We start from the raw sequence: 27,899 nt of genomic DNA on the forward strand, positions 1-27,899 counted from the left end.
CTGAGGGCTCTGTCTTCCTTTTGTGCTCTCACCGGGGCTGGTGGTCCAGGGGGCTCTTACTTCTTGGAGGCCACGTGGACCATAAGATCTACCACCTGGTTGTTGTAGCCAAATTCATTGTCATACCAGGAAATGAGCTTGACACAGTGGTCATTGAGGGCAATGCCAGTCCCAGCACCGAAGGTGGAAGAGTAGGTGCCACTGTTAAAGCTGTAGGAGACAACGCGGTCCTCAGTGGTGCCCAGGATGCCCTTGAGGGGGTCCTCTGATGCCTGCTTCACCATCTTCTTGATATCATTGTATTTGGCAGTTTTCTTTAGGCAGCAGGTCAGATCCATGACTAACATGTTGGAGGTGAGGACATGGAAGGCCAAACCAGTGAGCTTCCCATTCAGGTCCCAGATAACCTTGCCTCCATCCTTCGCTGTAGAAGCAGGGGTGATGTTCTGGGCAGCCCCTCAGCCATCACGCCACAGCTTCTCAGAGGGGCCATCCGCGGTCTTCTTGGTGGCATGGATGGCATGGGACTGTGTCATTAGTCTTTTCATGTTACCCAAGTTGTCGTGAATGATCTTGGACAGAGGGGCCAGGCAGTTGGTGGTACAGGAGGCATTGCTGATGGTCTTGAAGGAGTTGTCATACTTCTCATGGTTCATGCTCATCACATACATGGGCCATCATCAAAAGGGGCAGAGGTGATGACCCTCTTGGTCCCACCCTTCAGGTGAGCCCCATCCTTCTCTATGGTAGTAAAGATACCAGCGGATTCCACAACATACTCAGCATCAGCATCACCCAATTTAATGCTGGAGGGATTTCCCTTCTGGAAGATGGAGATGGGCTTTCCATTGATGACAAGTTTTCTGTCCTCAGCCTTGACTGTGCCTTTAAATTTGCGGTGGGCGAAGTCATACTGGTACACATAGACCATGTAGTTGAGGTTAGTGAAGGGGTCGTTGATGGCAACAGTGTCAACTTTGCAAGAGTTAAAAGCAGTCGTGGTGACCAGGTACCCAAGATGGCCCAATCCAAATCCCACTGGTACTGAACAAAAAGATGCAGCTGTCTGTTGAACAAGGAGAAACAGAGAGCCTGGGCTTCTCTTTGTAAAGAATTTTTACTTACTTTTTAAGTTAGGTAACCTCTTCAAAAATTATTTATCTTAATGAAGAGTCCATGTTTGTAATAGGCCACATTCAAAAGACCTCTGTACTACCCTGTTTTCCTTGCCCTTTTAAAATTATAATCATTTCTGACTTAAATATTAGTCTGCCAAATTAATTAATGAATACCACTTATGCCTTTTTAACTTCTTTGTTAACTTGTTTTACTCAGTTATTAATAACTCATGAAATTTTTGGTTTGAAAGATAAATCATATTGGGATGACCAGGCAGTATTCGCCTTTTGAAACATACTGCATACCCCTTGTCACAAAGATTTAATTAAGTAAACCTAATTAAACCTTTAAAGATTTAAAAAAAAAATTTTTAAGTTATCTCTATACTTAGCATGGGTCTCGAACTCACACAACTGCAGGATCAAGAGTCAACATGCTCTAATGACTGAGCAAGCCAGGCACCCTTAACTAAACCTTTAGATCTAACTTTCAGTTATAGATCTACATAGAGGAATATATTCCAGATCTGCATAGAGGAATGTATTAAACAACACTGTAAAGAATAAGATAAATACAGAATAAAAGTCACTGTAATGAAAAAAGAGGTAAGGGTTGTGATAGATTAAATGGCTTATTTTAAACTATTTCTGGGTATAGGTTCACTTTAGCATAAGCTTCATATTGTTCAAAAAGAGTGTGTATTATTCAAATATTTGTTTTCCTTTTGTGATTACTTTGTTTCAAAGACTATAAAAACCTATAGGTTTTTGAGTTTTTTATTCTTTTTGAACTAAGAAGGACTTTCCAGACACTAATTTTTTTTTTTTTAAGATTTTATTTATTTATTCGACAGAGATAGAGACAGCCAGCGAGAGAGGGAACACAAGCAGGGGGAGTGGGAGAGGAAGAAGCAGGCTCATAGCGGAGGAGCCTGACGTGGGGCTCGATCCCATAACGCCGGGATCACGCCCTGAGCCGAAGGCAGACGCTTAACCGCTGTGCCACCCAGGCGCCCCCAGACACTAATTTTTTTAAAAGATTTTATTTATTTATTTGAGATAGAATGTGAAAGAGAGAGAACAAGGAGGGGGCAGATGGAGAAGGAGAAGCAGACTCCCTGCTGAGCAGGGAGTCCAATGTGGGGCTGCATCCCGGGACCCTGAGATCATGACCTGAGCCGAAGGCAGACGCTTAACCAACTAAGCCACCCAGGCGCCCCAAGACTTATTTGTACTTTAAAGGAGCAGTCTTCAAAATGTACTGAACATTGTCAAGTAAGAGGTGATTTTAAATGTTTGTAAGTTTTTTGGTAGGCATGGTTTTTATTAAATGGAAGAAGATCTGTAAGACATATTTATCATACATGTAAGGTTTTTGTTTTCTTTTCTAAGTTTTTCAGTTAGGAGTATTTGTGAAAGACATGGTGTGAAAACTGTTACATACACTTTTAGAAGGCAATGGAAATGACGTTCTACTTTAATCTCTTGTGTATATTTTTTATATTTAGAGAACAGAGTCAACTATTAGCGTAATTATTTCTTTTAGCATTTGAATCTTTTTTTTTAAGTTGAAGTATAGTTGACACTCAATGTTACATTAGTTTTAGGTGTACAACATAATGATTCAACAACTCTATATGCTCTGCCATGCTCAGCGTTAAGTGTAGCTACCATCTTTTACCATACAGTGCTATTATAATACCATTGACTATATTCCCTATGCTGTACCTTTCATCCTGTGACTTACTCATTCTATAACTGAAAGCCTGTACCTTTCATTCCCCTTCACCCCTTTTTGCCCATTCCCCTGCTCTTAATGTGTTTGTGTTTGTGTGTGTGTGTGTGTGTGTGTGTGTGTGTGTGTGTGTTTGGAGGGAGGGGGAGAGAGAGAGTGGGCTTGCAAGAATAAGAAAAAAATAGATACTCCTGTAGAAAAATAGGCAAGAGACTTGATAGGCATTTCACAAAACAGAATATCCAGATGGCCAATAAAAATATGAAAAAGGTGATTAACCTTATTAGTAATCAAGAAGGTTTAATTAAAATCGTGATGGAATTCCACTGCATTCCTGCCAGAATGGCTAAAAGTAAAAAGATTGACAGTGCCAAGTGAAGGCAAGGATGGGAAGCTGTCAGAGTTCTCCTATGTGGGGGGCATGTTAGTTGCACAATCACTTGGAAAACTGGCCTTATTTATCAAGGTTTAACATATACATACACTGTAAACCAGCAGTTTCCCTCTTAGATATCTACTTGATAGAAGTGTATTGCGTATGTACAAAAAGACAGGTTCATACCAATATCAATTTAATAGTCAAAAACTGGAAAACAGCATAGATATCCATCAAAAAGAATGAAAATGATAAATTTTGGTATAATCATTTAGTGAACACTATATAATAGTGAAAATGAATGAACTGCAGCTGTACAAAACATGAATGAATCTCATAAACATAATCTTAAGGCAAAAGCCAGGCATGAGTGAATGCGTACCATATGATTCTATTTATATAACATTCAAAACCAGGCAAAACTAGCTGTGATGTTAGAGTTCAGAGTATCACTCTAATGGTTATGTCTGTGGGTGAAAGTGAAGGTAGTGATTGGGAAGGAGCTACAAGGAGAGTCCTTGAGCGCTAGTACTGCCCTGTTTCTTTATCTGGGTGGTAGTTCAATAGATACATTTATTTTTTGGAATTCATTGTGTGTGTACTTCTCTGATGTAAGTTATACATAAATGAAAATATTATAAAAAGGAATGAGGAAGTTCTTCTGATATGGAGCGATCTCTAAGAATTAACACAAGCAAGATGCAGCAGTGTTTATATTATGAAACATTTTGGTTTATATTTAGAGCATGCCACCTCTTTTCTTCTACCTCTGGTTGTTACCCAAGCCCCAGTCCTTGGCCATCTGTTTTCTCTCTAATTCAGTCTTAGGATATAAATTCCTGTCTCCATGCTTCTTGTGCCAACCCTAGTCCCGATTAATCACTTGTTTTTTTCGTTTTTTTATTTCCAACATTCTGTGGGATAGTTCCTGTTGATTATGTCATGGCTGACACAAAAATCAAACGTGTAAAACTGAACTCATCTGTCTTCCTCCCTCATGTCTAAATAAGCTACCATCCTGATCTTACTATTTCCTTCAATGGCTTCACTGTTCTCTAAGCTTGAAATATTTGTCATTGTTGATCTAATTTTCCACTGGACATTCAGTCTGTGTTGCCAACAATTTCCTTTCAGCATCGTGAAATGCTTTGTTTTCATTTACTAAATTACCACGATCATGTCATTTGGAAAGCTACGATAGGGTGTTGGTAATGTCCCTATCTTCACCTTTCCTGCAAATAGCATGTTGCTAAAATGTCATTGGAAGAAAATGTTTCAAAGTTATCCAGTGATGATGGTTGCATTAACTCTATGAATATACTAAAAACTGCTCAATCGTACACCTTAAAAAGAGTGCATTTTATTGTAGGGGAATTATATCAATAAAGCCGTCATTAAAACAAAAGCAAAAATGTCATTGAGAGCATGTAGTGATTTTCAGTGGGCTTAAATCTCAGTTTTGGTCTTTCATCCAGAGCTAGTCATTTATCCAGCTTCACTTTCCTGTCCGGTCTTGGGCATTCTGTCAATAGAGGACTTCTCGGAGTAGTCGAATCTTCTTGATAGTAACATCTTCATATTTGTAGTAAGTGCTTTCATGCCTAAGATTAATAATCTTATGAGACTAGTCAAAGCCGTGGATATTATCCCTGTTTTAAAATTGGGGAAACCAGTGAAGACAGAGTGATTTATCTGGAAGCACAGGGCTAGTTTTAGAATTCATTTCAACTCAAGAATATTTCTTGAACATCTTTTATGTACTAGGTACTGATTGGTGCTGTTGGGATGTAGAGATGTATTTCAGTCCTTTGGTCGCTATACCCAGAGAATTAACCGAAGTTGCTTCTGGTTTCTTTCTGCCTCTCCTAGTCTTCTTTCCATCTCTAGACTGCTTTACTGCTTCTATTTTGTCCTTGTCACTTCAGAGCACTTCTGAACTCTCTTTCCCTCACTGACCCTCTTCAAACCTTCCTTTGCTTTGAATTCCTTGGGATGACCCATTCTAAATATATCTGTAACTTGCCACATTTTTCTTTAGTGGGCTTGCATTTACATCACCTCAGTTGATAAGAAAGCTTCTCCAAGACATATATAATTATCATCTATAATTTTAAATGTATTTTCCACACTTTTCTCATTGAGCCCCTTGATGCTTAGTATAATTATGTTGAATTAAATAGAAAACTCAGGCCTTTTCTTGAGCTTTAATCTATCGGCCAGTTGGGAAGACCAGACCCAGAAGAAACACATCCCGTGCACAACTGTAAAACACATCAATTGTGAAAAATAAAAATTCAACTTGAATGGCTAAGTGGTTCTGAGGAGTTGTTCTGCTATAGCAGAACTGTTACTTACAGTTAATTCTGATATTTAGGCTCATTGTGACCTCAGTGGCTCCCACCTTAGCACCTAAAATAATTAACTAGTTAGTGGGTTGATTGATATGCACTAGTATTCTCTGGGGTGGCCACTTGCCTCTCCTTTAATTACCATTAATGTTAGTGGACCACTGTGGCACATATGTTATCCCTGAGGATGATGAACCATCTGATACCTTTATATTTACATAAACTTTGTAGGTAAAGGTGAAACAGTGAAAAGCCCTCTTCAAGTAGGCAAAGTAAAATGGAAGTAGCATTCTTTGTTATTAGGGTGATACTGTTTAAGGGGGTACCTGGCTGGCTCAATTGGAAGAGAATGGGACTCTTGATCTCGCGGTTTTGAGTGTGAGCCCTACACGGATGTAGAGATTATAAATAAATGTACAGATTATAAACAAACAAGCAAACAAACTTTATTTTAAAGAAAGAAGATACCGTTTATGGTGGAGTTGGTTCTCTTGCCACTCAAATCATCCTACCTGTGCTATTGAATTTATGACTATTTAGTTGGATGTCTCATAACTCAGTTCATCATTCATTCTGGTGTTCATCTGTTCATTTTAAAGGTCTCTCTGTGTCCTCTTTGAATAATTATTAGAGTCAAAATGAAGGAAATTAGCTTACTTGATGTTTTTCATTATTGTTTTAAAGGCCCAGTTGGTAGATCTGAAATCTGAACTGACAGAGACCCAGGCAGAGAAGGTTGTATTGGAGAAGGAAGTCCACGATCAGCTTTTACAGCTGCACTCTATCCAGCTTCAGCTCCATGCTAAAACTGGTCAGAGTGTTGACTCTGGTACCATTAAGGCAAAACTGGTAAGTAGTTTAGAAGGTAAATATACTTACGTGTATTGTAGACGGGGAAAAGGACAGTTTTTAATGAGGCTCTGAATATAGAAGGTAATATGTGCTTATTGTGGGAAATTCAGAAAACGCAGGAAATGTAAAGATCTTTATGGTCATCCACAGTCTCATTACCTAGAGGTGAGAAGTGATAATACCAATTGATAAGCAGTTGATACTTTGAAAATATCTATGTAAATACATTTAAAAGATATTTGTGATTATAACATGTAAACTTTTTTTTTTTTTTTTGCCGTATTGGATCAGTTAGGATTAAGTTCAGCTGCATATAACAGAAATCTAAATAACACTGGAATTATTTTTGAAGAGTGCAAATTATTTTTTCTCAAGTCCCGAGATAGGTAGTCCAGAGCTGATATGATAGCTCTATAGATATAACTAGGTATATCCCGGGTGCTTTTTGTTGTTGTGCTCTGCCATTTTTAGCTCATGGCTTCCGTCCTTAGGATTTCTTCATTCCAGGCAGCAAGAGGGAAGGATGAAAAGGGCAAAAGGACGCTTCTGCTGCATTAGGACGCTCAGGCTGCATTAGCCTTCTTTAAAGAACTTTTCACGAAGTCCTCCTCAGTGATTTTTGCCCATCCAGTTAGCCGTCTCATTGGCAATCCCAACTTGCATTTCAGCCTCTCAGTTGGTCACATGGCCACCTACAGTCAAACTGGAGTTCTGTTATTAAGGAAGAAGGGGAAAATGCAATTAGGTGCCAATCAGTGGCACATTTTTTTCTGTTGCTCTTATAAGCATTTTTCCTGCCACTGAATGTTCTGTAATGTTTGTATAATACTCAGTATAGACATTTTCCACAATTAACCTTTGCCCTCTTAATACAGGTTAAGTAGAATTTTTTTGGTCTCATTTCAGCTTAACCTCCTGTGTATTAAGGATGCACTATGTGCCAGATACTTTGTTGACCACAGGGGACACAGCAGTAAGACAGATACAGCTTGGGAGAGCAGGAGATGAAATGATGATAGTCATACATTTTTAAGTCATACATTTGATTTCAGTTCATTTGATTTGATTGGTTTCTAATACTGATGTTAGAATTTATTTAATTGAATATGTACATTCTCCTTAAACCGTTTAAATTCAGAAATTTTATGAATCTAAGTTAGTAATCTTGTTCTGTGAACTGAAATGAGTCAGATTTCTCGCTGCCTCTTTGGGATGTTTGATGTTAACATTGAGAAACAATGTACTTTTTCACTAGAAAAGAATTTACTTGAAGTTTTAACATTAGATCTGAAACAGGTGCTATAATGGAAAGGCACTGAACCAGGTAGGTTGGACTAATTTTGGTGAAACAAAAAGTTTCAATCTAACACTATGTAGTTATTATTGCTTATGGATTTGCAAATATATTTGTTCTAAATGAACTTTACTCAAATGATATTCAACATATGGGAATTTTCCTTAAAATAATTTTATACCACTAGATAAATTCATTTGTTTGATATTTTTCTAATTATCGAACTTTTTTCTTATATCTTAAGTCTGTCCCCTCTGTGGAGGAACTGGTAAGTATGTTGTTTCTGTTTTGCTTTAATATGTCATGCTGAAGTGTTCTTAGTGTCTTACTTGCGTATTACATGTTGTCACTTTGTATTTGGAAATGACGTTCATGATGATAGTTTTTTAATCTGCCTGTACCTGAAAAGTTCAGTTGGTGGCCCATTGCTCTTTTCTCACTACACGTTGTCAAAGATTTTTCTTTTGTTTGTGATTTATAACCATTATTTGCAGAACCCATCAATTAATGACAACTTCTGAGCCTTGTAACTTGCGCAAACCTCTATTTCAAAAGAGCAATTGGTTTTCCCACTTGAGTATTTGGAAGATATATTAAGCAGACCCACCTTTTTCCTCTTTTTCTATTTGAATTTATCCCCAGAGAAAGAATGTGCATGTTGGTTTCTTATCCACTGCATGTATTATAATTCTTTAGCAGTCTTGGAATAATTGTGTGGCCTTTGAAACAACTGAATTTTAAAACTCTTTACCAGAACTTATTTTAGAAAATAACAATATATAAATACTTAGTATTATCCTCACTATCCTAACCTAATCAGGTTCCAGTTTGTCTTATGGCTTTATTTCTTTTGAAAAAATACTGTTTGGCTCTCTAAATACAAAATGAGCTTCTTGCTTATTACCTATTAAACAGGTTAACCAAAGATATATATTTTTTCTTTAAAACTAAAAGTGATTAACTTCAGTTTTCTTAGTCCTAGTCATGCTTGCAAATGTTATTTTCAGGCCTGAGAGTTTGTCAGATTCATTAGGGGTTTGAATCGTGACTCAATATGTGTTTCTCAGATTTCATAAATATTGTAATAAATAGCTCATCAAAGTAATTGTAAGTAGATAATTCTCAACCTAAAGTTTATTTAGTCCATAAACCAAAGAATACTTGGTCTTCTGGGAACTCTTTTTCTGAAACAAACAGCATTAACTTCAGTAAATGTCATAAAAAAGATTTTTGTTCATGTTATCCAAACTGTGGGGTTTTTTTGGAGCTGATACTTGCTTTTAGGAAATAGGTTCTGAAATAAATTGCGATTTTAATAATTCCAAAGTTGATGTAAAAGGAGGATTCTAGATTATTAGTTCTTCAAATTCTTGAAAAACAGTGTCTAGAAATTATGGTCTAATGGTTATATTTTTTACAGAAGTTGAAAAAGACTGCTAATTAATCTTCCTCTATTTATAATAGTAACAAATATTTTTAATCAAAGGTAATAAATATATCTGCTGCTTGGTAATTACTCATTTTAGCTTGTATATGTTTTGTGTGTGTACTGTGTACTCACTGCCTTGTATTTAAATATATCATATATTGATGTTTAACTGTATCATTTATTGATCTACTTATTGTCAAAACAGTAGACCAAAGCACATAGTTAAATCAGTACCAACATATATTCCAGAATTGTTAGAAGTTTGTTTAAATTTGTTTCTCAGCTTCTTAATATCCAGAATAAAAAGGGAAATAATTACAATAATCAGTACCCATACAATAGAAACAGTATCACTTGCCATTTGCTCAAGAGAAACATTTTTTTCTGGTGCTGAGCTAGATCTTTAAGTCTCACAAAGGGGACACAGCGAACAGTGTCTTCCACATCTCGTCAACAAATACAGCCACATTTCACAAGGTTTGTAGCTTCTGTGTATCATGAGTCTGTAAAAGAAGTTCCGTAAGGCAGTGAAAACCCTTCTTAGGATAAATGGAAGTTTACAGTGTTTGGATAGTTTTCTTGATCCAAAAATAACACTTAAAATATCTATCTATCAGGGCCCTTATTCAGCTCTCAGAAGAGTTTTGTTTGGCCACAGAGTTGTGTATTTGAATTCGACTGCCTTTAGGCAGGAGTTTGTACCTTCCATTTCCCACTCTACTTCGTCCTGTATCGGCCTATGTGTTTTGTGCTTGGGTCCTAAAGGCATTTAACATTTGTCACTCCTGATTTATAGGAATAGACATACTGTACTTTATACTTTTAAGGTAAATTGAACATTATTTCTCATGTGTAAACTTGTGATAAAAATTAGATGGCAAAGATCTTAAGGTTTTATACTCTGGCTAACACCTGTAATTCACATATATGGACTATCTCCCAAGTGGGGCATAGGATGGCATCCTTTTATGAGAGCTAAAAATGGATGTCCATCCTACTTCATTGGAGCCAGGTGGGGCCTTGTTTTCCTCTGCAAACATTCGTTTTAACTTCATTCACTTTGACATATGGACAGATAGATGTATCAGATCCCCAAATTCAATGATAATCTACACCATAGATATGCTTAAGTAGAGAATTTTTTTTTAAAGATTTTATTTATTTATTTGACAGAGAGAGACAACAGCCAGCGAGAGGGAACACAAGCAGGGGGAGTGGGAGAGGAAGAAGCAGGCTCCCAGCGGAGGAGCCCAATATGGGGCTCGATCCCATCACGCCCTGAGCGGAAGGCAGACACTTAACGACTAAGCCATTCAAGCACCCCTAAGTAGAGAATTTTTTTAATGTGTAAATGTTCCAATGCATTGTTACCAGCATTTTTCCACGACCATTAAACGTTCTTTAAAAAATTAGAGTATCTGTTCTAATTTAAACAGTATAAGTTTCTTATAGTCCTCTAAGGTAAATTAGCTGTAGAATCTATCTGTGTAACTGAAGGATTTTGACTTGTTTACTGAATTGTTGCATTAGGGATGCCTGAGCGGCTCAGTCCATTGAATGTCTGCCTTTGGCTCATGTCGTGATCCCAGGGTCCTGGGATCAAGTCCTGCATTGGGCTTCTTGCTCACCAGGGAGCCTGCTTCTCCCTCTGCCTGCCGCTCTTCCTGCTTGTGCTTTCTCTCTAATATATAAATAAAATCTTTAAAAAATAAAAAAAATAATTAAAAAACAACAAAAACAACAAAAAAGAGTTGTTGCATTAAAGTTAATTAAATGTTTGGGTACAACCACCAGAGTGATTATTTTTATCTTAGTCTAGTTTCTTGAGTCATTTTTAGAAAGTAAACAGAGAGCACATTCAGTTATTCACTGAAGCCACTCCTATTAGGATATGATGACATGAGCTTAGAGAAGACTAATTGTCTTAGTATTCTCAGTGTCGGAGTATCCCAAGGCATGGAATTATCTTATGTGGAAGGGGTTCCAACACCTTCTGGTACTAGTTAAAAAGAATTGGATCCAAATCTTTGTTTGTGTGTTCCATTTTATAGAAATGAAGTGGTAACTTTTATCATATGCTTTCATTGTTGGTATTGTAGACTGTGTGCGCTTTTATGTATTTTAAGGAACATGGTCTGTTGCTAAAAAGCCTTAAAAGTATTTTCATCACATTGTGTTGTTTTTTTTTTTAAATTAAAATAGGAGAGAGAGCTTGAAGCAAACAAAAAAGAAAAAATGAAAGAAGCTCAACTTGAAGCTGAAGTGAAGTTGTTGAGAAAAGAGAATGAAGCCCTTCGTAGACATATAGCTGTTCTCCAGGCTGAAGTTTATGGGGCAAGACTGGCTGCCAAGTACTTGGATAAGGAACTGGCGGGAAGGTGTGTAAAAAATGAGTACCTTGTACTCTTAGGTAACAAATTGAATATTTAATGAGGTTGACTCTTACCTCTTGTGGTAAATGAAACATGAATCCTATTTTAAGAGTTATTTTACAGTTGGTTTTAGCTTATTGTTGTTAACTTAATATTGATAGCATTATATATTGCAGATTTATTTACCCATACTACGTAAGTATTTCTGGTTTACACACACACATACACACACACACACACACACACACACACACACTGATAGGAACTTACTTGGAAATGCTAATAACTTTAGATCTGCACTTTTCAGCCATTTCCTGCCTTGAAACTGTAAAAGGTGACGTTCACACGTGCAGCATGACTTCCATAAGGAATTCTTTCTGTGATCATTGAAACGTAATCTTTCTTGAACCTCCAAACACATTGGAATGACAGTGACTTTATCATAATAATACAGAGTTCTGCTTGCATTAATTTCTTACAGTTAATTATTCACAGACTTTGGTAATTTATTATTTTTGGTAAATACTTTTTTACTCATTGTTTTGACATCACATTAAGAACTGATATGGAGCAAATAAAAATAATTTAAATTACGTTGAAGTTCACATTTTCTAGTAACTTTTGCTGTATTTAAAATAATAATTTTGTAAAAACAATCATTAAAAGAAATGTTTTTGTACAGTTAGACTCTTGTAAAGTCCTAGTATTCAATAGTATCTAAGTTTGTTGACCTACCCTGATTGTGTGTAAGCCATGAAACACGTTCATTGACATTAGTCTCAAGAATTGTTTTTAGATGTATTTGAATTAAGTATATGATTAGAAAAGGTCTCATTCATTCTTTTTTAAAAACACTAGTTCTTTCTTGAAGACATCTGTTCTTTTCAGACTTTAGGTACTTTACAAATCTGAGAGACCTCAGGAGGTTCCTGAAGGTACTAGTTTTATGACGAACAGATTTATGCAAAAGCTACTTGTGTTCAGTAATTTTTCTGAATTCTCTCTGTCATAAAAATTATAATAATGGAAAACTAACTGAATTAACTCTTTTTTCAATATAAAGGGTCCAACAAATACAGTTACTAGGACGAGATATGAAGGGACCGGCTCATGATAAACTTTGGAACCAGTTGGAAGCTGAAATACATCTGCATCGTCACAAAACTGTGATCAGAGCCTGTAGGGGACGTAATGACCTGAAGCGACCAATGCAGGCCCCTCCAGGCCACGTACGTTTGCTTCATTACTGTTTCTTACTTACTCACCCTCTTCCTTCTTCCTGTAGTCAGAAGTCCTTTCCATGTTTTTTATTCTGATAGTATTTAAAACCATTATTTAAAAAGGGGAAGTGGAATTAAATGTATTTGGAACAGATACAGAAAGTTCTTGGTTGACTTGCCCTGAAAGTGGTATTTCTGAAAACTGAACTGTTGCTGGCAAATACATATTGCTCTGACTTTGGCTCATATTTTAGAATTTTCCTGGGTCATGATTAGGCATGTTTAAATTTTTTTTTTTAAGCTTAGCAGAGAACATGTAGTCATATTGATAAATTGCCAAGTGTTTTGGGGCTAGTTCTTAAAGGAAATTTTTGGTAACCAGATTCAACTCTCGTTTCTGAATGAACATTTCCACCTGTTTCGTCTTGAATTAAGATGAAATTTGAGATCCACGTCCAACTGTCTGCGTCTGTAGCCACCATTGTACAAGAGCTTTTCTATCTGGATAAATCTTTATTAAATTTCATTACTACAGCTGTCTGATAATATAAGCCTTTCCATAGGAAAAGCATGTCAGACTCCTTCCTGGTGGCTTACATATCTTAGCACCAGATAAACCATGGCCTTAAACAAGTTCAAGTATTTGTAGCCTCTGCGAAGATTATTGTAAGAATTGACATGTACGTGAAGTTGGTGGGAGAAGAGTGGGGATTGCAATAAGCACTTATGCCATTGTCTTCTCTGGCACATTGGGGACCATTGGGGACCATTAAATTTCCAAGCAGTGGCCAGATGGCAAAAGTTATTTCATGCTACCTAAAGGAGTGGGAACTTTTAATGTGATAATCAGGGGATTTTTTAATAAAATGGTGGACTCAAGATTTAACATTATTTTGACAAATTACTTTTGTATAGTGAAGAGGCTATACTAGGAAAGGGACTAACTGGAGTCAAGAAAGTACATGAGAAAGATACTATAGTATCTTGAACGTAGGGGAAGTATATTTGAAAGGAAGGGTAGGTTTGAGAGAATTAGAATCCAGAAGAGTTGGGGGCACTTGTTTGGCTCAGTTGGTAGAGCATGTGACTCTCAATCTCAGGGTCTTGAATTCAAGCCCCATGTTGGGCATGGAGCCTACTTAAAAAAAAATGAATGAAGAGGACATGGTGATTAACTGCTTTTGCTTATGTGAGAAGGAAGAGTGTAGGTTTTTGGTGTGGGCAGTTGAATGAGATGATGACATTCATTGATAAAGCAAATAGAGGAAAAGGAAATATAAGATTTGTTTTAGATATGTAGTATTTGAGGTGCCATTGGGACAAACAAAATATATCCAGTTGGATATATGACCCTGGAATTTAGGAGAAGTCTGAGTTGAAGAAATATTAGGTAAATCATCTATCTGTTATAACCAAACCACAAAATTGATTAAACAACCTAGGGAAGTATATAGAAAATAAAAAGAATAGGAGGCCAAGGATGGAAAGAAACTTCTATATGGAGTGAGGAGGGAAAAAAATGATCACCAAGGGAGGGAGTCTGAAATGGAGCTGTCAGATATAATCCATCTAGTAAAGAAACCAAGGAAAAGAGGGTTTCATGAAGGGGGTAGTGAACAATATCAACTTTCTGCAAGGTTTAAGTAGGATAGTGACTAAAAAGCATACATTGAATATAGCCATGTTGGTTGCCAGTGCTTGTAAAGAAGACAGTTTTAATAAAGCAGGTGGGGGTAAAATCCTAATTACAGTGACTGGAATAATGATTGTGGGAGGCAAGGAAGAAGATATTGTAGGGATTAACTTTGTGTGAAGGTTAAGGAGAGATGGAGGGAAGGTGGTAGCTAAAGAAGAGGGTAGATAATTGACGTGTTTTTAATTTTGTTTTATGTTTTCACATGGTCAGTATTTAAAGGTAGAAGAGGCTTAGAATTTATTTATATGCTGGACAAGGGAGGAGCTTAGCAGAGAAGGAAAGAATAAAGGTACCAGAGATAGAATAATTTATGGAGCAAAGTCTTTTATTTAAGAGGTAGACTCCAGAGCTCAACAGAATGAAAAGTAATTAATGATCCAGTTGGCAATTTGTTTTTTTAATTCTACAAATTAGTTAAAATGATGTAGATCTTTAAAATTCTCAAACTCAATACACGTGAAACAAATAATCAAATCAAAAAATGGGCAGAAGATATAAACACTTTTCCAATGAAGACATACAAATGGCTAACAAACACATGAAAAAATGTTCAAAATCATTAGCCATCAATTCAAATCAAACCACCTTGAGATACCACCTTACACCAGTCAGAATGGCAAAAATTGACAAGGCAGGAAGCAACAAATGTTGGAGAGGATGTGGAGAAAGGGGATCCCTCTTACACTGTTGGTGAGAATGCAAGTTGGTACAACCACTTTGGAAAACAGTGTGGAGGTCCCTTAAAAAGTTAAAAATTGAGCTACCCTATGATCCAGCAACTGCACTACTGGGTATTTACCCCAGAGATACAGACGTAGTGAAGAGAAGGGCCATATGCACCCCAATGTTCATAGCAGCATTGTCCACAGTAGCTAAATTGTGGAAGGAGCTGAGATGCCCTTCAACAGATGACCGGATTAAGAAGTTGTGGTCCATATATACAATGGAATATTACTCAGCCATCAGAAAGGATTACCCAACATTTGCAGCAACATGGACGGGACTGGAGGAGATTATGCTAAGTGAAATAAGTCAAGCAGAGAAAGACAATTATCATATGGTTTCACTCATTTATGGAACATAAGAAATAGCAGGAAGATCGGTAGGAGAAGAAAGGGAAGAAGGAAGGGGGGGTAATCAGAAGGGGGAATGAAGCATGAGAGACTATGGACTCTGGGAAACAAACTGAGGGCTTCAGAGGGGAGGGAGGTGGGGGACTGGGATAGGTCGGTGATGGGTATTAAGGAGGGCACATACTGCATGGTGCACTGGGTGTTATACACAAATAATGAATCATGGAACATTGCATCAAAAAGTGGGGATGTACTGTATGGTGACTAATATAACAAAATAAAAATTATAAAAAAATGATGTAGATCTTTATGATATTTTCCAGTGAAAATAAACATTTTACTACTTTTATTTCTGGAAGATATTTGCTTATCAGTTAATTCCTAGAAGTAGTTTCATTTGTAATGTCCTACAGTTTAAAAGGAGATGAATCAATATTAAACTGACAAAAGCATGAGAAAATCATCCATCTGTTTCACTATATTAACAGAACAACTATTTTCATTTTATCTGTTAATTATTTTCCTAACACTTTACTGTGTATCCATTCCAGGAAATTAATGAAGATTTCTAAAAGCGAGTTATATAGTGTGGGTTTACTCTATTTGATATTTCATTTAAATAGTACTAATTTTTCTTCTTTTTTTTCTCCCCAATAAGGATCAAGACTCTTTAAAGAAAAGCCAGGGTGTTGGTCCAATTAGAAAAGTTCTCCTCCTTAAGGAAGATCATGAAGGCCTTGGCATTTCAATTACAGTAAGAAGTAGTGCTTCCAGTCTCCTCTTCTGTAGTTAACTAGTATAGTCATGCTCCTGTGTTGGGCATCCTTGGGACACAGAGTGTTCTGGATATATTCTCTAAATAACTAAATTTATTCCCCTGGGCACGAACACTTTTGTGTAAACTTTTTTTTTGTATGTAAATCTTCCTAATGACTATTAAGTATTACTTAGTGAAATTATTACTTTAGTAAGCATAATTTAGCATTTTCATTATGACTTGGGTTATAGTTTTGTACAATATGCTCTGATTGCCTCTAGGACCTTTGAGAATGGATATGACAGTTTCTTCTATATTAAATGGCTCCAGATTGTGTTGTTCCTTTCTCTCGAGTATGTGTTATCTTTCTCTTGTCTCATTTCTTTGTTGTCAGATTTCACTGGCGGTTGAGTCTAAATACTCTTCCTTTCTAAATTTGGTGCCTTTCCAAACAGTTGTCTTGGGCAACATTTCTGAGAGCAGCCTGTTATAAAGTACCTATATTTGAAGTCATTTTGCTGTCCTTATAGTGCTTTTCTCCAGAAGAATGAATAGGATGGCTTTACTCTGTCTTTCATTTGGTAATACTTAGATACTGCATAAGTTCATTTGCTTTTTGGTATTGCTCACTGTAGAAATTATTTTTATCATAGGAAGTTTACTTGATAGGTATTCATTGAACACCTGCCTACCTTTTTTAACGCACTGCCCTCAAAGAGCATGAATTTTAGAAGAAATAATACATATATATATACACACATACACAAATAATACATATATATACACATACACAAATAATACATATATATACACATACACAAATAATACATATATATACACATACACAAATAATACATATATATACACATACACAAATAATACATATATATACACATACACAATATATATACACATACACAAATAATACATATATATACACATACACAATACATATATATACACATACACAAATAATACATATATATACACATACACAAATAATACATATATATACACATACACAAATAATACATATATATACACATATACAAATAATACATATATATACACATACACAAATAATACATATATATACACATACATGCACACACAAATAATAATGTATATACACACATACACACATACACACAATAATACATACACACACACAAATAATTATATCACAAGCTAAAAAGTGAAAGGTAGCAAATAACTGCATTTTATCAATTCTTGCATATTTTTTCACATTTTAATATCTCTGAAATTGAGATTCTTCTTGCACTCTTTCAATGATTTTTGTAGTACATAAAACAATGGTAAGTCTTATAGTGATTTAGATTTGATAAAATCTGATAGTGCTGTGGACTATTAATACGTAAAATATTTTTATGTTTAAAAGAGTTTAGCCAATTGTTTTTGATTTGGGTTTGGTTTTTTGTTTTTGTTTTTTTGGCTTTGGCATATGTTTTAGAAAGCACAATGTATGTTACTGTTTTATTCAGAGATAACTCTGATACTTGTAATAATATATTTACTATTACCTAAGTAGCAAATAATATTTTACTCAGCATTTATACAGGATAGATGCTTATTGAAATTATTTTTAAGAAGATATTTTATTGTTAGAATAGTCTCTGTACAAAGAGTAAACTAATTGACTGCCTTTTTTTTTTGTTAGGGTGGGAAAGAACATGGTGTTCCAATCCTCATTTCTGAGATCCACCCAGGGCAACCTGCTGATAGATGTGGAGGACTGCACGTCGGAGATGCTATTCTGGCTGTTAATGGAGTTAACCTAAGGGACACAAAGCATAAAGAAGCTGTAACCATTCTTTCCCAGCAGGTAAGTTCCCTTTATGTAGTTGAAATTGGATCTATCAATTGTTTCTTCTTGAATCTACTGAATATTTTATACTTCCAGTATTTGGGGCGTCTTAAGTAGTAAAGTGTTTATATATAGATACTAGTTCCCTTTGATTTGGGCCTCTTGTAGAAGACATTCAGCCAGATTTACTGAAGAAGATTTTGTTTGCCTTTTTCCACAGCTGTATAACTTTGAGCAAGTTACTAAAGTCCTCTGCTCTGCTACAGTGCCCTTATTGGAGAGCTGTAAGGATTAAGTATGTTGATTCATATAAGGTGCTCAGAACAGGACCTGGTACTCAGAAAGCAAAACATCAGTAATGACTAAAACACTATACAAATAAAAGGTATTCTAGAAAACACACTGGTAGAAGCAGATTGGTTTTACAGACATAAATGTTAGAACTGAAAGAATCCTTAGAAATCATTTAGCCCAGCCCTCTTATTTAAAATGAGTACACTGAGGTTCTTAGGGATTAAATGATTTGCTCAAGGTTGCAGAGAGAATACATTGTAGAGTTGGGATTCATGCCCACAAGTCTTATTTGTTACCAAGTTTACTTAAGATGGGTTTTTTTGTTTGTTTTCTTTTTTTCCTTCAAGAAGAAGGTTGAAGAAATTAGAAAGATGTTGATAGTACATTGAGATGTTTGTTGGATCATCAGTGTAGAATTGAATCTCAAAGTTGAAGGTGAATTTACAGCTCGTTTGGTTCAACTACACGTTGTATAAATCTCTACAATATCACTAATATTTACAGGGTGGGGGACTTGTTGATAAAGTAGGCCATTCTATTGTTGTACATTGCTGATTTTTAGGAAGGTCTTCCTCATTTTAAGCCTAAAATCTGTCTCCATGACTGCCACCCACAGATCTAATTCTTTAATCTAGAACTTTATGGAAGACTACCTCATTATCCCTCTCTCTCCCTCAGATGGTATTTGTAAGCATTATCTACTAAGAGAGATCTCAGAATGCAACCCTAACCTCTTTCAGTTAGCGTTTTCTCAACCCAACTTGGCCATATCCAGTAGCATAAGAGTGAGATGAATGGCAGCTGTGGTAAAGGAAATACAAACAGGCAGTCACCAACTTTTAAGGAAATGCTAAGCATATATTAAAATTCTGAAACATAACCTTAAACTGCCGGGAAAGCGGAGCACCAAAGAGACTGACTTAGTGAGTGGCAGTAAAAAACGGCATGCTTTCTTTGGAGCAAAGGCAGGCCATAATTTTCAGAGTTGCAATTACCAGACTTGTGTGTAGTGATTGTAGTCTCTTATTAAATGACTTGGAATGTTTTTTAAACATAAAATAACCTGTAACTTTTTACTTGATCATGAGTTTTATTAAAGAATAGCAGTACAGGGGTGCCTGGGTGGCTCAGTCAGTTAAGCATCTGACTCTTGGCTTGGGCTCAGGTTGTGATCCTTAGGGTCTGAGATCCAGCCCACATCGCACTCAGCAGGGAGTCCGCTTGAGATTATCTGTCTCCCTCTCCCTGTGCACTTCCCCTTGCTTGCACTTTCTCTCCCTCTAAAATAAATAACTCTTAAAAAAAAAGAATAGCAGTACAAATATTACATTTATTTATTTAAGTATTCTTAAAAAATTTATATATTTAAGTAATCTCTATCCCCAACCTGGGGCTTGAACTTACAACCCTGAGATCAAGCGTCACGTGCTCTTCTGACTGAGCCAGCCGGTGCCCCCAAATATTATACATTTAGTCTAGTAGAAAGAGCAAGGACTTTGGAGTCAAATTTCTGTTTTTCTGTTTTACTTGCTCACTCATCATATTGGAAAAATTATCTGCTCTTTCCAGAACTCATTCAGGTTTCTCATTCATGTAAGAGAGACTATATTACAGTAGGGTTATTCTGAGGATTGAAGGATATAGTTTCACACAGAAAATAAAATAACGATTATAATAATTACTATTAACACTGTGGTACTCAGTGAAAGTTAAGTAGAGGCTCAAGACCTTTTCAGTAAGAAACAAGAAATCATTGTGTAGAGGTTTCTGGAATCAGTCAAGGAAAAGTTTGTGTGATGCCCTTGAGTGCAACTTTAATATCTGACTACTTAGATGGATTTGCTATGTCAAGTACAGAATGGCAGAATGACTTTTAAACTGACCATTTGTTCTAAAATTGTGTAAGTTGAGTAGTTAAGCATTCATTTTTAGTTTAGGTCTACAAAAGTACTAAGAGCTACTGTAATATTAAAAGGAAATTACTGAGGATTCATGGGGTTGGTCTGGACGTGATGGCCTCTGTGTGCTTTTCTACCTTTTGAGATTCTGGAATTTCATTATTTGTTGTCTTGAAAGGAGCTACATTTGAGGTCTGACTACTTCTCCTCATGCCTATCACTCACCTCAAGGAATTTGGAAACCCTTTTCTGAGTATAATTATAGTAACCTGACTTCCTCATTTTCTTTTTTCATTTTAGAGAGGAGAGATTGAATTTGAAGTAGTCTATGTGGCTCCCGAAGTGGACTCTGATGATGAAAATGTGGAGTATGAAGATGAGAGTGGCCATCGCTACCGTTTGTACCTCGATGAGTTAGAGGGGGGCAGTCATCCTGGTGCTAGCTGCAAAGACACAAGCGGGGAAATCAAAGTGCTGCAAGGTAAACATCACTCTAAAAGTTATTATTAATGTATTTATTATTAATAAACATTTAACATACAAGATTTTAGATTTCTTCAGTAACACTGCTCTTTAATGATGGGAAAATCATCATTAACAGATTGAATAGCTCTCCTTTGCTTATAGTTTTATTGCATACCGGTCACTATGCCAAAATGTTACTGACATAGAAGTTCTCTTAGGTTCATTTTGGACTTTAAGACAAGTGTATTACCAGTTACTGAACTTCAAATGATCCTTGAAAAAAAAATGTCAGGTTTTCTAGATTCTGAAATAAAGACTGATATATATGCCTTTTAGAGTAGATACATCTTACTGACATCTTGCTTTGTTAATGCAAATTCTCTCATAGTACAGTGGTTTGTGGACTAATATGAATATGTTATTAGACCATTGTCTTGCGATTATTATTAGAATTAGGATATGTGATCTTGAGGATTTTTGGTTTAGTTCCTTTGCTTTATTTACACATATTTTAAAGAAAAATTCTAGCCCTTTCTTTTACATAGAGCAGTGGTTCTTACCTGAGACCCTTCTAGGGAATTCATGAGATAAAAACTGTTCATAATAGGGGCACCTGGGTGGCTCATTCTGTTAAGCCTCTGCCTTCAACTCAGATCATGATCAGGGTGTTCTGGGATCGAGCCCTGTGTTGTTGGGCTCCCCGCACAGCAGTCTGCTTCTTCCTCCCTCCTGCCTCTTCCCCCTACTTGTGCATGCACACTCTCTCTCAAATAAATAAACAAACTACCCCCCTCCCAAAACTGTTCGCAATAATGCTAAAACAGTATTTGCGGTTTTTTCTGAGTTGATATTTGCACTGATGGTGCAAAAGCAGTGATGGTAGATACATGTTTGCCCACTATTAAAGTGGTACCACTACTAAATCGTTTCCTCCTTGCCATCTACTCAGAGTAAAAAAAAAAAAAGAGAGAGAGAAGAAAATGCCAGTTTCATGAAATAGTAAAACTGTTCATTTTATTAAATCTCGACCCTTGAATACATGTCTTTTTCACACTGTGTGTTATGAGATGGGAAGTATGCATACGGCACTGAGTCTACATGCTGAACTAAGATGCTGGTCTCAAAGAGAAGCACTAAGGGATTAAGTAGCTAGCTGAACTGGCCATTTTTTTGATGGAAGACGATTTTGACTTGAAGAACGACTGACAAATTACGGTTGTTCAGACTGTTTGGCAGCCATTTTCTTTAAAAGGAACAAGTGAGTCCATCACTTCAGGGAAACAACTGACAGTATTTATTGCCAGTGATAAAAATTTCAGCTTTTATGTGACAATTAGAATTTTGTAAAACATTTATCAATCACTATGAGCTTGACAGCCTTCCAACAGTAAGCTTGTGTGGTAAGATTGGTGGTGATGTTAATAAGTGTGATTTTTTCTGATATAGGAAAAATGAAACATGTCAACTTGTGGAATTGCTACGTAACTCAGTGATCTGATATTTTTCAAATGACCAATGTGTGATGTTACAAAATCCTGCATGGGTAAAAGAGCCATTCATACGGCAAGATAGACAAGTGGATATTAAGATTATGGTTTCAGATTCTGTGGTGTCCAATTTTGGTATAAAACAAAGAAGAATATGGACAGTTATCCGAAAAGCCTATTAAAACTACTCCTCCCTCCTTCAACTATGTATCTGTGTGAGGGTGAACTTTTTTATATACTTGTAATAGATCGAGTAGAGGCAAATAAGAAAATCCAGCTATCGTCTATAAAGCCAGACCTTTATTTATTTATTTTGTTAAAAGATTTTATTTATTCACTTGACAGAGAGACAGAGCACAAGCAGGGGGAGCAGGAAAGGGAGAAGCAGTCTCCCCGCTGAGCAGGGAGCCCGATTTGGGGCTCAATCCCGGGACCCCAGGACCATGACCCAACCCGAAGGCAGAGGCCTAACTTGCTGAGCCACCCAGGTGCCCCTAAAGCCAGACTTTAAGATTATTCACTAAGACAAATATGTTATTTGTGTTAATATTTGTTAGGCTTATTTTCATTTTAACAAAGTAGTAATTTTTTTAGATTTCTCAGAAGTTTCAGTTACTAATATGGTTACATCAGTAACCCACATAACATTAATAAAGCACATGAACAAAACTCTTTAGATTCCGCAGTACTTATTAAGAGTGTGAAGGCATCCCGAAAACCAAAAATGAGAATTTCTGGCATAGAGTTATATAGTGATGAACTAGTGTTCTTATGGTAAGCCTGGATTTTATGAATTATCTACACGTAGACAGCAGTAACAGTTCTGTTTTCCCCATGCATCTTGAGCAAAATGATTTGGCAATATGTCAAAACTTTACACTGTTGGGCTGCTTTCCCTATGATTTCATTGTCTTTCACCCTTTCTACTATTTTTTGCCTGGATTAGAAGGCTTCTTTCCTTTCCTTTTTTGCAGCAGAGGCTAAAAGACTTCTCTGTTACCTGTGTAAATTGCAGACCACTTAAAATGTGACTCAGATAACCAAAATGTATGCTCTTATGATTTATTACTATTAATGGACTCAAATCACCAAAAATGTATCTATCGGTTATTGTTTACCACATGTCCGTACTTCATAGCTTACTAAATAGATGATATAATCAACTCTGATTTATTTGCAAGCCTAGTGTCTATTTTTTAGATAAACCAAAATCTGTTTTAAATTTTATCTGGACATTGTCTTGCCAACAACTTGGATTTTTAGCAATAAGCTAGCATGTGCCTCAGTGCACTTAAGTTAAATAATCTGAAAGCAAAATGTAAAAGAAACACATAGTTGACTGTTCATTATATATTTGTGTAAGTAGAATTAACTGAATTTTACGATTGTGTGTATTCTAAGTTTCATGGCAAGTATGGTAGGAAATTATATATAATTTTGTGATAGGTCCAATAGAGAATGTGAAAAAATCTGTATAGTGTTTGATATCTGCCAGAAGAAGGAAGCATCCCTTTGTCAGAAATTACTAACTTGATTAATTTGGGGCCCCATTATTTACCTCATTACTATTATTATAGTGGGCATTCCTTTGTCTTTGCTCAATAAAGTTACAAGACTTTTTTTGGATTAGAAAGTATCTGCTTTTTTTCTCTTTCTTTCAGGGTTTAATAAGAAGGCAGTAGCTGATGGACATGAAAATGGAGACCTAGGAACTTCCAGTGAAACTCCCGTCGAAGACAGTGCTTCCAAACTAGACGATCTGCACAGTCTGTATCACAAAAAATCCTACTAAACTGACTGTATCTCCGGACAAGATTGTTGATCAGACTCTTTTGAGTTTGGGGCACTAGGGAAACGGTGACAAAGACTATACAAGATCAAGGGAGGCTTGTAGCCTAAATGAAAGGCGGGTACCTCAGGGCTTCACGTGAACAATTCCAAATGCATAAAACTCCCTGTTTTCTGTGGTATACCATAATTAGCTATTGCATGTAAAGCGACTTTGATTTTCTTAAAATTGTAAAGCACCAAAGCATGTGTTTCCCAAAGGGGTATTACTAGGCTCTTAAGTACCAAATGAAGCAGTACTGTTTTATTTGGCTCCTTTTCCATTTAGTAGAAGGTCCGTGCTAACCGGAATTTTATAAGAAATAGCCTTTAAATACAAGAGAATAAATGAATTCATATTATATATTCCAGAATGTTAAGTGTGGTATTTCAGAGACAGAACTTAACTCAGTGAATTGCAGAAATGTAGGCTTGACTTAATTTTTTTTTTTAACTAAAAGAATGGTTTTCGTTTTTTAATTTAATTTATTGTGCATCCCGATACCTAAATCAGTTCTTAATGATCATTTATTGTAATGAGTTTGCCTTTCAGCTTTATTCAATGCAGTACAAAATAGTTTTCTTTAAGCAATCCTTTATCAATCAATGCTGCACTAGAAATACTTCCTCAAAAGTTATTGTACATTGTACTTTCCTGGTTTTTAAAAGAAATGCAGATGAGTATAAAATATCTGTCCTCAATTATGTTGATCTGTGTGCATGGTATTGGAGCATTACATTATTAATGTTTAGACTCCAGTGTTTTTTTTTCTGGGATCCACAAAAGACAGTTTTATACATTTTGAGTTGTTCATAAAATTTGTCTTCTTGTGATAGTCTTGGTACTTAACGATACATTTTTCTGGCAGTAAAAGCTCAGATTTATTTGTCAGTGAATTACATTGCGTCTACACAGCAGTTTTCTCTCAAAGTAACTTATTTGCCAATCATTTAAAAAGCCGAGGCACTGATGGGCAAGGTAAGGTGAAGACGTTTTGATACAGTAATTGTTTGGGTTGGCTTTTCATCTCAGTGTTTGCTTGACTAAAGTGCTCTCATATGCAAACTACGGATTTGTTAATTCTCTTATCCCAGGATTAAGCATGGAGGGCCTGCTCTCTTTTTCCTGCTTTGCAGGCCACTGTACCCTGCTTGGGGAAAGTGAAAACATTGCATTTAAAGAGGTGATAATTTTGCCAATATCACTGATTTTTTTAAAGGATATATGTTTAAGGGGCTATTAAGTGGGGGACAAGCCTACAAGGCTTTTAGAGTATTACCAGTATCTTCATGTCTAATATTCAGTTGTTACCTGATACAGAACACACTTTTTTGTCTTTCCTAGATGCATTATATATTTGTTCATAGGTATACTATACAATGTATATACTTTATTTGGTGGTTTTGCTATTTATAAATTTTATGTTTTAACTATTGCTCATTTATGGTTTGTTTTGGGTGGTTTTGTTCATCTGTATATCTCCATGTTAGTTTGTAACAGAAGTGCACTTCATAGTGTATATTGTTACTGATATTAAAATACCTTGTAGCATAACGTTGCCTCCCAGCAAAAGTTAGTGTTTAATTGTACAACCAAGTAAGCTACATGTTATTGTTTGCTCCTGACGGGCTAGGCCTCTTAAAAGAAAAATGTCGTTTTCCTTATGTAGTCCCCCTACACCAAACACATACCCCAGGCATGACATGAGATCTGCAAGCTGGAGTTGAGCCAGTACATTCATTTAGCCAAAAAAATTTCCATTGCAGTGTATCTGAAAACATTTTTGTTGTGACGTGAAACCATGTTCTTGTTTTTTAAAACGCAGCCTGGGATGGGATGACCATGGTGGTTTGGTTTTGTTTTTTTCCAGACAATATTCTTTATCTACTAGATGGAATCCTTAGGAGATACTAGCTAAAACTTTTTAATTTCTGAAAACAATCTAAAAAGTCCATGAAGAATTTTTTAAGAGCCTTGAATTGGCATTTCCTTGGAGACGCTGTGTAATATGGATCATATGGGATGGTTATGACATAAACTCCTTTGAAGGGCTGAAGAGTAGAAGGAAAAATTCCCTGGGGAGTTTAAGATCGCCTAAGTCGGTTCCGTTTTCATTCCTGCTTCACCCTGGTTTGCAAAGGCGGCATGAGGACCCTGTTGCTCAGATGCGACTGGGAGCTTCCTGGCAGATGTTTAGAAAGCACCCAGTTAAAAGTTCATTTTAGAATATTGGTCTCTGGGAGATGAGCTAGGAATTATAGACTGAATGAGAAGCAGTTTGTATATTTTCATATTTATAGGGAAGAAATTCCTAACACCCAAGTTTCTATTAGAAAACCAAACAGAGAAGGAGAGAACTATTGCAGAGCCATTACAGTTAAAAAGGAAAAAGAAACATCTACAAATGCACATACAAACAGCGGAGCTGAGAAAAAACGTTCAGCAATGTGAGGGTTGTGTGTGTGTGTGTGTGTATTTACATGTTAGCCTCTAAAATTCTCTACTGTGGTATCTGTTAGGAATATGATGGAGCAACAACGTTTGAGTTATGAGACTTGTTAAAACAGGTGTAAGAGAAATGAAAGGTTGTGAGTCTCGGTAATTATAACTGTCAGAAGGTAACACGGCTTGTGCGTGGTGCTGGTTTTACTCGCCACACAGTGGACTTTGTTTTCATGTTAAGAAACAAAATGCATTGATTCATGTGTAAATCGCACAGTATTTGACATCTTTATTATGTACTCCACCATTCCGCTTGTTCAGTCTTCCACGTAGGGTTGGCCTCAGATCCATAGGATTTATGACAAATGTACTATATCTAGTTAAGTTGAGTTTAATATTTTTTTATTAGCCTGTAAATAAAGATGGCATCTTCTACATTAAAATGGTATTGATCTCATTTTTTAAAAAATAAATATTTTAAGTTTCTTTCACATTACATATTTTGGTTTATTTCTAGCAGTTTCTGTCATTTGTACTAACAGACCACCAAGTCCACGCAAAGGCTGAAACCTACTTACTATAGTGGAACAATTTTTTTTTTTTTTTTTGGTAGGAATTAACTGTGTGATCATAGGAACTGTTTACTCTGGGTTAGTTAAAAACATGATGGTTGGAAGGAACTGTCAGGGCAACTGTGGGACCAGCGTTTTGCTGAAACTTAGCAGATGGCAAAGACTGTAGTCTCCTTGGATTAGTTTTGTGTTATAGATTTTGATAGCCCGTGTTCTCTAAGAGGATAACATTGAAACAAATTAAAAAACCGAATCTATTAGATACCATGTAAGAGGACATTCTTCCATTTTATCATCTGAGCCCATATAGTTGAGAAGTGCCAAAATAGGTGTAAAATAATTTTTAGAAACATCTGTAAACATTTTTCTGTTTCTTTGCTTCAGAAGTGTTACCTGTGGTCACTTATAATCCTAAGGACAAGGTATAAAATGTGTAGCAATGCCTTTGCTTTAAGGGTGTCTGAGGTCAAACAGCAAGAGAAACTTACACATGGTATTTTACTTAGTATTGATGAATACAAATCATATTTCAGAAAATTACTGGAGTTAGGAACATTCAGAAATACCTATTTTTTGTCACTGATTAACCTTGATTTAGGCCTCATACAATATGCTGTTTGTCAGCTTAAGCTCCCAGCTCATCAAGCAGTTTGGAAAAGTCTTTTCCCCAGAATTCTGCAAGGAGGTTGTTCAATTTATGAATTGTAAAAGATTATTTACATTTTCATTTTTAATCAGTGTTCTATTTTAGGTGGTTTTGTAACTTTTTTTTTAACTAAAAGTATTGCAAGTTACCATGCGCTGTTGGTGCTAAGTAT

General features: G+C 36.1%; 1 protein-coding gene and 1 pseudogene across 2 annotated transcripts in view; one reads left to right on the forward strand and one right to left on the reverse strand.

Annotated features, from left to right (window-relative positions):
* The window catches only part of GOPC (golgi associated PDZ and coiled-coil motif containing), a 40,451-nt gene extending 13,499 nt beyond the window's left edge, over positions 1-26,952 (forward strand). The window contains exons 2-9 of one of the 2 annotated variants that reach the window (XM_026504691.4): positions 6,262-6,426; positions 7,968-7,991; positions 11,355-11,530; positions 12,588-12,753; positions 16,172-16,267; positions 17,949-18,113; positions 20,588-20,768; positions 23,901-26,952. In XM_026504691.4, the coding sequence (XP_026360476.2) occupies positions 6,262-6,426; positions 7,968-7,991; positions 11,355-11,530; positions 12,588-12,753; positions 16,172-16,267; positions 17,949-18,113; positions 20,588-20,768; positions 23,901-24,031 (1,104 nt within the window). In that variant the 3' untranslated portion in view covers positions 24,032-26,952. The remainder of the gene's footprint in view (positions 1-6,261; positions 6,427-7,967; positions 7,992-11,354; positions 11,531-12,587; positions 12,754-16,171; positions 16,268-17,948; positions 18,114-20,587; positions 20,769-23,900) is intronic. The other variant, XM_026504692.4, reaches the window with a different exon arrangement.
* LOC123001344 (glyceraldehyde-3-phosphate dehydrogenase-like) lies at positions 32-946 on the reverse strand (annotated as a pseudogene).
* Positions 26,953-27,899: the final 947 nt, after the last annotated feature.

Source organism: Ursus arctos, unplaced genomic scaffold, assembly GCF_023065955.2.
Source record: "Ursus arctos isolate Adak ecotype North America unplaced genomic scaffold, UrsArc2.0 scaffold_13, whole genome shotgun sequence".
NCBI classification, from domain to species: Eukaryota; Metazoa; Chordata; class Mammalia; order Carnivora; family Ursidae; genus Ursus; species Ursus arctos.